Below are 11611 nucleotides of genomic sequence, written 5' to 3' on the forward strand. Positions count from 1 at the left end.
TCCTGCTTCAATTCATCTCTGGATTTAGCTTTTTGGTCAACAGTATTTCATGTATTTTGACAATTACTCTCTCTGCACTTTTTCTTGTACAAGAAAAAAAGGAAACACATGAAGAAAGGAAAGTATAAATACCAAAGAGATCATGGGATCACCCTGTTCCAAAAAGCATTCTTATTTAAATAGAAAAACACTGTCCAGTTAAAAAAGCACCTATTTCTGAGGAAGACTCGAGAAGCCAGGATATTTCAGTACAGAGCTGAACCAGAACAAGCTGCATTTCACACAACAGCTTAATGGAGAGGGAACACAGGAGTAATCACAGTTTGCAGCCTTAGCACAGTAAGCATAACAAGAGGCTCCATGCTCCTGTTCAGCAGCATAGCAGTCATTTCAGAAATACCATTATAGGTGCATCTTATCCAAACACTGCAGAGAGGGCAACTGCAGAACTGTGGAGGTTTCAATCAAAGATTTTCAGCTACTCACAGTGCCTGCTGTTCTTTCAGCCTACCAAATATGCTTTCAACACCAACCAGCCCCAGCTCTGTCCTTCTCCTGGTCCTTTCCTACACCCAGCATGGCTGGAGAAGCCAAAAGGAACAAAGGTTACAGAGCAGCTGCTATCAACACAAGGGATCCCTCATTGCACATTTTTGGAAATCAAGTGGAAAGCATGATACTCCAGTTTTACAGCTCAGAGCTGAAACAAAACAGTATGTTTCACATTTATTTTGCAAAATGCCACATTCCTTCCTCCTTCCTTCCAAAAGCACATCACAGAACTAGAGCAGCACACCAAAGTGCTACAGGTATTGCAAATTTACTTCATAACTCAAGAATCTACAAGGAGTCATCTAATCCCCAGCTTTCTTCAATTCATGTCTGAAATGCTGTTCAAGGCACTGCTGAAGAAAATAAATACTTTAGATGGCAAATAAATTAATATACTCATGGAAATATCAATTAGCCAGCCTAGCAAATAACTTCACCCTTACATAGCCAAAAATACACTGGTGGCCTTGGGAGCATTATTATTGGTCAGATTTTTACTTCATATGATGGCAAGATTTAATTTATTTTTAATGCAAAAGTCATCTGGACCCAAAGTAACCACCTGAGCTTAAGCTCTTCTGAGCAGAGCAAGCTGCCCCAGGCCAGGCCCTCTGAGGGCAGGGCACATGGTCCTGACCCAGGCCAGCCCGGGAGAGCCATGGGGAGCCCTGGCAGCAGCTACAGGCACCAAGTGTTCTGCCTCAACAGATGCACATTCTCCCACAAAGCACAGCTTAACTTTCTTTTTTTTTTTTTAATCAAAACTCACTGGCTGAACCATTAACAAGCTATGAAGACCAGTGCTAATGCATTATACTCACTTAGAAGCAGAGCATAGCAACACCAGCTTAACCACACTGTAGATCTTTGTTTTCTGTCCAATTAATTGCTCCACAACATGCATCTTATCAAGATCCTTACTTTTTAAAACACTGTTTCACACGTTTAAGATTTTAAAAGCATCTGTGAGAACACAGACAAACCAACAATTGCCTTATCTTTAAGAAGTAAAATTAAGGCATTCTGAACTATTAGTTTTTTTAGTCTACAACACTCAATAAATGTAGTGCTGCTTATGCTGAAATTTGCATAGATACACAAGGAAAGAATCAAACTGGGTAAACTGTGGGACAGAAAATCATAACAATTAAAAAAATAGCTATTTAAAAATAAAACAAGACTTGTTTACTTATCTGACAATAAGGAGCTCAAGTTTCAGAGATCCTTGTCAATCTCAGTTCTTACACCAAAATAAAGTTTGTTTTTTCAATGCTCTGCAGAGTGAATATACAGATCAATACAAGTCTATGGGCAACTACAGATTCTGATCTGCACAATAACAGTCTCTTTACAAGAATTAATCTCTTTGCACATCCTTAAAACCTTCATCCTAAAACATGCTGCTTACAGCTGAAATTGATTGCTACGTGTTTTCTAAGTATTCTGAAATTAACCAGAAAAAATACACAGCAAAAAAATTCCTTTCAATTATTGCCTGCTGTATTTTTTGGGGGGGTTAAAGCATAAGAGTTACTTTATTACGAGGTGCACTGTAAGAATAAAGTTTAAGAAAGTAGAAAAAATTCCAAGATTCAATCTACAAGAGTGAATTATTTATGTAACAATCTGCATTTAAAATTGAGAACAGCACCAGCTGCTCTTTACACTGTTCGGAGTTGTTTTTTTTTTTTTTGGTTGGTTGGTTTTCTAGTGGGGTTTTTCTGTGGTTTTGGGGTGGGTGTTTTTTTTGTTGTTGTTTTTTGTTTGTTTTTGTTTGTTTTCTAGTGGGGTTTTTCTGTGGTTTTGGGGGGGGGGTTTTTTTTGTTGTTGTTTTTTGTTTGTTTTTGTTTTGGGTTTTTTTGTTAGCCTATGTTATTAAATAAAATCAAGGATACAGCCAGTGAAGTGAATCACTAAGGCTGAAGCCATCTGGAACCTTCTGACAGGGCCCTTGGAGTTGCACTGCTCCCCCCTCCAGAGCACTCAGAGCACAGGTCACACGGTACAGAACGTGCTTTTTCCCACTGGATCCCAGCTGCCTGAGGTTTGACAACACCCTAGGAGACAGCACTAAGATACATCTTTTCTAGATCACAGCAAGCTCAAAACATCATTGTTGCACCACTGCTGCAAATCACACTTCCTCCTGGCAAGCTGTTATAAAATATGCAAGGGTGAACAAGGCAGAAGTGTCTGCAATCTTAATTACCTTTTTCCACTGTTAAAATGTGAGCCAGTCAAATACTACATCAGCTCTCATCAAGTTAAAAAAGAATGACCATTCTCAAGGTATCACACATGTACTTTGTGCACATTTAGAGCCACACCACAGGGTGCAAGGCCCAGGCCTTTTTACGTATATGTATATACCAACAAAAAAGACATCTCCCAAAAACCTCCCAAGAGAAACTGAAATAATAACAGCACAAAAGGGGTAGAGGCAGACCACGAAGATTCCATGTGCCAGGAACCACCAACTTCAAAAAGCACCTTACTCCTTACAGAGGACCTCCCTACAAAAATATAACTTGGGATATAACTGTTTGATTCCACATTTTAAGCTTCTATTTTTAAAATAAAAGTGACCTTTGCACTGAGGATGAGTAAAGCCTCTTAATGCAAACCTATCTACTTTTGTCTAGTTTATCCTGTAGTCTTAAGGGCTTACATCTTTGAATGTGTCCAAGCCCAAATAAAGAACCAAACAAAAAGATGAAAATATAAACTGCTATAGTGGCTATGAACAGATGATGGTTTCCATTCAAGGCCTCTGGCATCTCATCTATTGTACAGCACAAAGCAGAAACCCACCTCACATGAAAAAGCAAGCTCTTACTTTGCAGATTCCTGTAGGAGCAGAACCAGTTAAAATATTTTCATTCACAATTAACTCAGCAACACACACTTGTCCTTCTGTGAAGACAGGCAGCAGATGAAAGCACAAGTTCCAGTATTTAACTGCTTCAAAATTATAATAATAAAAAGGACAGCTAAGCAGAGTTCAGTCCCTCATATCTATCAAGTTAATTTCTGAACTGTCCTTCCATTTAAATAGATTTGTTTCAAAAATTTAACCATCACCTTGAAGTTCTTGCATGAACCTGATTTTTTACAAAATACCTCAATTTCAGAAGGCACAAAGCTATACCTTTTAGAAGAATGAATCACACTGATTACTACTGCTTTGTTTTTTTTTAAAGCAAAAGGTACATTACTTTTCACCAAATTCCTCATTATAATGTTCTGTCCTCATTACACCAATTCCTGGAAGAAGTTGCTTACTACAACTCCCAGCCAGGACACAAAGAAGTAAAGCAGCATGCTTATGCATGTTTAAAAGCATTTTAACATGTCTTACACTACCCAGTATGATGTCTCCCAGGAATGGGAATGTGCCTTTTAAAGGACACTCTCTACAGGAATCAATTTAGTACCTTCATAAGCTAAAAGGGACTATAATACTTTCTTGCTTGTTGCAGGGATGCCAACTGATGATTCCAAAGATTTTAGTAAAACACATTTTTAGATGTTTTCAGATTCTGAGACACATACACTACAGTATGTAAAATACAAACCTACCACTTGCACCAACAAGAACCTTCTGGCTATGGCCTTACTTATCCAATTTCAGAATAGATGCCTAATTAAAAAAAAAAAAAGGAACTTTTTTGTACACATTCTTCAGTCAGATTTAAGTGATAAAGCTTAAATTGAAAGAAGCATGTAAAAACTGTTTGGTGGTTATTCCCAAACAGTACTAAGTTCACTTTATTTTGCCGTCAAAAAAAAATTTACAATCCTATCAGCATGAGTGTTCCTTAAACAAATGACTTCTGTTGCTCTTCCTTAAGTCATTGTGTTTAACAGAGGAAAAGCAATTGTTGGCTTTAACCTGCCAGTCATTTCTGCACGAAGACAGCCTTCTGAAAACACACAAATTTCACAACAAAGCCTCAAACAAGCACAGAGGAAGACGTGAAGGAGAGGTGTGTGTAGTACTTCCCAGGCAATGGAAGATGCTGGTGCTCAGAAATAAAAATACTGCTGTAACTGACCCAAGAAGTGTACAGTGGTAGAACAGGAATGGTTATCTCTCTCCACTGAACAAGTACAGAATACAGTCTCCTGAATGACTAATCAAGAACAGACACTGTGTGTGCTGCTCACATTTCATCCAGTCCCTCAGTACCACATTCAGCACCTTTTTTCCCCTTTCCAACGAAGCCTGGCTAGTGGGTTCACTAAGTGTGCACATCATTAACAGCATATCTGCAGAGAAAGATAGGCCTCTCCCACTGACCTCAGCTCTCTTCCCCTTTTGCAGCTCTCGGATAGCAGCCTCCCTCTTGCCCCTGCAGCTGCTATCTGCCTTGCACCAAAAATTCTGCCTGCACACCCCACTGCCAGCTTGTAAACCTCCAAGGGTATTCCCAGCTGCTCACACCACCCCTTCCACAGCACAGGCCAGACCACCAAGTACTCATGCCTGCCAAAAGTCAGACCTTTCATATATAAAACCCATTGATTTTCAGCATCTAAATGCTCCTGTAAAAACTTAATCAACTTAGGCTTATTCTGTGGATCTGCTACAGTTAAGCTTACGAGGTATCCCTCAGGTTTTCTTCCTTCACAGACGTGAAAAAACACACCAATGCATTTCCTACCACCTCAGGCAGCATTCCTACAGATCTCTGCCTCAAACCCAACAGGATTCATGGTTGGGTTCCTCTTTCTCCCTGCAGCTCAAAGTCAGGAGTTCTGATCTAATTTTTTCCAGGACAGACAAACAGATCTCACATCTCCCTTTCAGTAGCACAGCTTATTCATTTGCCTCTGCCCTGTGCAGAGTGATTGGTAATCAGTTCCATTCTGCACCAGCACAGGTTCTCCATGAAAGCAAAATTTAAAAATGCTGGCAGAAGCTTCTGTGCCACTGAAAAATAGAAGACAGCAAAGTCAGTCTCCTCAAGCGTGACCTTATGAACTCCCAGTTTTGAAGCACTATTTCAATATCATAAATGAACAGGTTATTTACATACAATTAGTACTCTTTGACTCTTTGACAGATGTTTAAAAAAGCCTCCACAAATTCCTGCTCCAGCCTCGAAGATATCCCAATCCAACTCCAGAATTTCAGGGGAAAAAAGAAGAGGTTGCTCAGAGTCCACCATGAAGAGCTGTTTCCACAAGGGAGCTCTTTAGCACTGAAACATATGTTCAGGCTAGCAGGGAACAGCAGTGGAACTGGAAGGCATCCTATCCATCAGTCCCAGTTTGCACATCTCAAACAGTGCAGTGTTTCACATACACTGTATAAAGTAATTTGAGCTACTTCTTAGACAGCTACGTACATATTTCTGCACGCAAATTCATGGAGACTATTTCTGCAGTGCAGTCACAGCTGACTCTTGAATTCAGTATAACACAACAGAAGGAGGAAAATATGTATTTCAGAATATAACTTATGTTCTCTCAGTCCTCTGACTTGTGACCAGATCATTTATGAAGGTCAGACAATAGAGTCTCACAAGAACATAAAACAGAAGTCATATTTCTGTGACCAGCTAATAAATAATATTCCTCGAGCCCTGAGGAAAGGCCATATCCTACCAGCAGCCAGATATCAGTCACAAGGGAACTGGGCAGTCCAGTTAATCAATAACTTCACATAAGGCCACCATTGTGTTTTTTGGTCTGGGCCTGAACTCGCCGTTTGCAGCCCAAATCCACAAGCAAACCACAAACTGCAGGATGCGAGGTTTCACAAAAATCGAGAATGGAAAAAATAAACTAAGAGTTAAGCCTTGCTTTCCTTTTCAAAAAACTCTTTAGGCTAAGATTTTGGCATGAGCTCCATTTGCAGACAAATCTAGATAGATCTTGCTGAAACATCATCACTGGAAAATAAGAAAAGCTTGCAGGAAAAAGGGTAGGTGAGAAGACTGTTCTCTTTTCTCCGTACTTTTACTCTAGCACCATTACTTCACCAAAAAAAAACAAACCACCAACCAAAATGGTTTAAGATTCTGCCCACTTACACCACAGCATGGTGGTGTACATGCATGTTATGCATGCTTACACATAAGCATGTGCTTATGTACAAAAAAAAAATCTATATTTGACAGAGGATGCTGAAATTTATGTGATTTTTTTAAAAAAAAAAAAATCAACTGGGTAAATATATGAAAAAAGCCACAGAAGACCATGAGGGCCACACCAAGAGCTCACGACGGGTCCCTGCCCCACAGACCGTGCAGAGCTGTCAGTATGTGATTTTTAAAAAAAAAATCAACTGGGTAAATATATGAAAAAAGCCACAGAAGACCATGAGAGCCACACCAAGAGCTCACGATGGGTCCCTGCCCCACAGACCGTGCAGAGCTGTCAGGAACACGCCTGGCCTGCTGCCACCCTCCTGGCCAGGCACTCCGGATCAGCCACGTTGTGCAGGAAGGGATGAGAAGGGTGGGGCTGGCACACAAGGCTGGAGGTGCTGCAGCCCCAGCTCACACCACGGCTGGCATGGAGCAAGATCCGGGCTCAGCAATCCGCGGACAGAAAGTCCTCAAAACAAGGACACATCAGGAACTGTATTCCCTGAACAGGACAATGCACTTCTCTCAGCCAGAAGGCCAGGAACATCAAATACCCTGCCAGGCAGCAAGGCTGTTCTTGAACCCATTTTTCTTGCCCAACTGGATACACACTGCAAATAAACTCCTCCCATAACTAAATGTAAGCACCAGTGTTTTAATAGTACCTTTTACAAAGGTGCTTTACTGTACATCTTACTACCTTCCCATGCATGCCAAATACCCAAAATCAGATACCCAAATACCAGAACACACTGGCTCACTTTCATGTTAACATGCCACTAAGACAGACTCGCTTGATAGCACCCTATCACAATTTCAATCTAAAAAATTCACTAAAAACATTAGGCTGAACATTCTTACTTCATAAAGTAACATACTAACTTTACCTCCTAGTTCATGAAATGAGAGCTTGACCCAACATCCAACAGAATGTACAGGTATTTTTCCACTGACCTATACAGGATCACATCCCTTGACAATTACAAGGTTAATATATTTCATAACATGCTTTTAAAATATTAAATATTTGACTCTTTCTGTAGAGTATTTTGGAAACAAAGTAAGAGTTATAAATGGTTGCACCATAATTGCTGTCACAAATCACCACCTATACATTATATAAGGAATAGGAACCAAACAGCTGACAAGGTTCCAGAGGCATCTGCTGCCAGAGTGGGGCTGAGATTCCTGCCATCCCCATCTTCCTGTCCCCACCTTCCCAGGACAGCATCCTGATCCTCCTTAGACACTTGTCATCACAGCTCTTTGCAGAGCCCCACTGCAAATTGAGAGACTAAATAATGTCATGTTTAAAAAAGAGCTATAAGCAGCCAAACAGAATCAACAGGTCCTGTAAATAATTTCAAACCATCTACACTAAAGACAGTTCTAAAAATAGCATCTTACTTTCACAGATTTTGGCAAATCATTTGTGCAATAGCATGATTCTTCCATTAGCCCAATACAATACATATGCATAATACTTTCTTGACATATCCTTGTCTATTAAAAGTGAACTGGTGCTGTTGGTTTTAAATACTTTAATGCTACAGAAAATCAAACTGTGAAACAAACCAACCCAAGGCACATATCTCAGCTAACCCTGCTCCAAAGCTCAAATTGCTGTAATTTCTCTGCCTTCTAGGTGGTCTCAACTCCACCACCATATTATTTCCCTCAAGTGTTTCACTGGTAAACTATCTGAGAGACTATGTAATTTAATTAGTATAAATCATCAAGAAAACAAGAGGATAGAGCAGCCACTGCTGCACATACTTGGAAAGCAAGCCTGCAAAATGCATTCACTTGCCAGGTTTGTTTTTCCTTCTCTAAATCAAGAGAAATAAAGTATTTAACTGCAACAGCATTAGCAAAGAAACCAGATTTTATATCTTTTACAAGCATGTTCTGTAAGACATAGAGAATCTGGCCTGGACCAGGAAGCTTTCCTGGAATAACTGTGGTTGTTAAAAAACAGAACTGAGGGAACATCATAAATACCAGAGCAGGTCTTGAGAACAAGTCTCCAAACAGGGAGTCACCACTGCTGTGAGGCTTTCTCTGCCCAAGGAACAGACATGATGACAGCCCAGTAACACTCATTATTCCATGAAGTCTTTACGCAATAGCTGAGCTGCACTTGTGATCATAATTACTATAATCAGATATTTATTGAATCTGCAGCCTGCTCCTACAAAAGTTACTAATTTTTGAAAAAATATTTTAAGATTTGCTTAAGGTTCAATTTAGAAATCAGTGTGCTAAAGGCACAAATATAAATTTCTAAGAAGAAATGTTAGCAAGTTACAACAACCACAATACTTTTCCTTTCCCTTGGCTATTTAATGTATATTAAATATGACTGAATGCTATGATGGGTATCACAGCCCCATTTATTTCAATTACTATTTACTAAAACTGTCAACAGTCAGATGCTCATTAGCACATCAGAATGTACACAGATGCTTACTAAACACAAGGATCTTCCTCAGCAAATCTGAGTACAGACGTGGTAATAACCTGTAGCACTACCACAGATCCTCCAGCTGCAAAGCCGTTTTTTTATTAAATCACCAGTATGCTTGCTGTCACTGCAAAGAGCAAGTTCATTTCTCAAACATAAGATACACTTGTGAAATATTTGACAGAAAACTAGAAGAAAAATCTAGGACACAAGAAATGCAGTTAACACTGGCATAACAAACACTTAGGGTTTGCATCCAGCCACAAACACAGACGGGGCAAATGGTGTGTGCATTGTGTCTACAGAACACCTCTCCTGGGCAGATGTAGGTTTTTTGACAGTAACTTGCTGTGAGTCAAGGATGGTTTCAATTCACAGAAATTACTTCCACACCTTCTTCTGAGAAAATGAAAAGTGCAACACCAAACAATAAATACTTACTTCACTCTGTGACTTGTCACTTCAGAAAGCTGTGTAAATTTATTACTGATGAAAAGAGCCAAGAGTCATAGCTCATGATAATTACATTTCCTCATTATCAAAGATGTGAATAAGTGAATAAGCTCACAGCACCAGTGAACCCACTTACTTCTTAAACATCTCACAAAGTTCTAGAGATGGGAGAATATGGGAATTCTGGGAGATCTAGAGAATATTTTCCCTTCTCTAGGATGACCAACAATGTATTTGTACATGGACTTCTTTGGCGTTCATAGCATGGGTCAACAATTCTCATAAGCAGTGTATTACTCTGAACAAATAGTCCTAATCCAGGACTATTCAGGAGGATTCCAAAACTCCCACAGCAATGCTTTCTGTGACACACTTTACCTAAGCGTTTCCAGTTAGGCCATTTCCATCAGCAAGCTGCAGCCTACAGCATAAGGGATGCAGCACCATGATTTTTTTATTTTACTTCTGCCAAAACCTCATGGTGCAGTTAATGTGATGAGAACAGCACGGCTGTACTTGCCTCAAACTCAAGGAATGAGAAAACAGGGACAAGAGGAGCCAGCCAGGCAGACTTGTTTACTCTCAAGGAGGCTTAGGGCAAACCTCATCACTCTCTACAACTCCTTTGCAGGAGGCTGCAGTAAGATAGGGGCTGGTCTCTTCTCATGTGTCTGCAGTGAGGACCAGAGAAAATGGCCTTAAACTGGGACAGAGGACCAGATCAAATATTAGAAAGAAAATTTTCAGGATTTGGGAGGTCAGGCTGTTTAGGGAGGTGGCAGAGTCTCTGTCCTTAGCAGTGTTTATGAGGTTGGCACTGGATTATGTGATTCAGTAGTTTAGGAATTACAGTAGCAGCACTGGGTTGATGGCTGGACTTGGTGATCTTAAACGTGTCTTCCAACCTTGATGATTCGCTGGCTCCACATCCAGCTCACCACAACCCTGCACGGAGTGGCGGCTGCGAGCACCTTCCACGGAACCGGTGCAGGCTGCCGTGCTCAGCAGGATGAACGGGCCGGGAGGAGCGGGACAGGGGGGACACACAACGCCAGCACTGAGGCTTCTCGAACCGCAGAGGCGCAAACAGCCGTGGCTGCCGTCCCACAGCCGCGCCCGGGCCGGGCCTCCTGGCTGGCCTTGCCCCGCGGCCGTGAGGGGCAGCTCGCCCTGCCCTGCCCGCCCCGCCCTGCCCGCGCCCGTCTCCTCCCCCCCCCTCCTCCATCTCAGCAGCGCCCTCAGCCTCTCTCCTCCATACAAAAGCAAAATGTCCGCCATCTTCACAGGCTGCTGCTGCCGCCGCCGGGCCGGACGGGGCCGCGCCGCGCTAAGGGCGGCCCCGCCGCGGGGCCGAGGCGGCCGGGGGGGTCATTACCTTAATGCAGTAGGGCGGCTCGTCGAACGTAACCAGCATGTACCTGTCGCCGCGGCTGGCCGGGTCCCGGGCCCGCAGCTGCGGAGAGAGCGGAGAGAAGCGGCGTGAGCGGGGCGAAGGGGGCGAGGGGGGCGGCGGCTCCCCCGGCGCCGCGCACTCACCTTCATGAAGATCTCCACGGCGCCCTTGGCGATGTCCAGGTAGCTGGTGCCCAGGTACGCCCGCTGGTTCATGGAGGCGGACGTGTCTATGAGGAAGAGGAGGATCGGCATGGTCCAGGCAGAGCCCCGGCCGGCGGGCTCCCTGCGGAGGAGGCGCGGCGCTCGCCCGCGGCTCGCTCGGCTCTGGCGGCGCTGCCCGAGCTCGCCCGGACTCAACTTCTCTTCCCTGAGCCTCCACCAGCACCATGTGACCAGCGCGCACGCCATTGGCTGGCAATTATACCGACATTTGCATATTCATGGCGGCGCGCGCGCGCGCGCGGGGGGGGGGGGGGAGGGGGGGGGGGAGGGGGGAGCGGGGTGACGGCGGGCGCGCGCGCGCCGCACCTGTCACACACACACAGCGCCCGCCCCGCCCCTCTGCGGGGTCCCCCGCCCCGCGCTCCAGGGGCCGCCCCGCCCGGCCCCTCACGGGCCGGCCCCTCACGGTCGGTCCCGGTCCTAGTCCCGC

The 11611-nt window shown here is 43.3% G+C and overlaps 1 protein-coding gene across 6 annotated transcripts in view; it reads right to left on the reverse strand.

Moving 5' to 3' along the window:
- Window positions 1-11364, reverse strand: part of LOC120508691 (integrator complex subunit 6-like) — a 39974-nt gene extending 28610 nt beyond the window's left edge. For 4 of the 6 annotated variants that reach the window (XR_005629046.1, XR_005629045.1, XM_039722547.1 and 1 more), the window contains exons 1-2: window positions 11101-11351; window positions 10940-11017 (exon numbers count right to left, since the gene is read on the reverse strand). Coding sequence is in view for 4 of the 6 variants with exons in the window: in XM_039722547.1 (XP_039578481.1) it covers window positions 10940-11017; window positions 11101-11211 (189 nt within the window). In the remaining 2 variants the exon portion in view is untranslated. Of the gene's footprint in view, window positions 1-10939; window positions 11018-11100 lie in introns of all 6 variants that reach the window. The other 2 variants (XM_039722549.1, XM_039722548.1) reach the window with 1 other exon arrangement.
- Window positions 11365-11611: the final 247 nt, after the last annotated feature.

This window comes from Passer montanus, unplaced genomic scaffold, assembly GCF_014805655.1.
Source record: "Passer montanus isolate IOZ18808 unplaced genomic scaffold, ASM1480565v1 scaffold49, whole genome shotgun sequence".
Taxonomy (NCBI): Eukaryota; Metazoa; Chordata; class Aves; order Passeriformes; family Passeridae; genus Passer; species Passer montanus.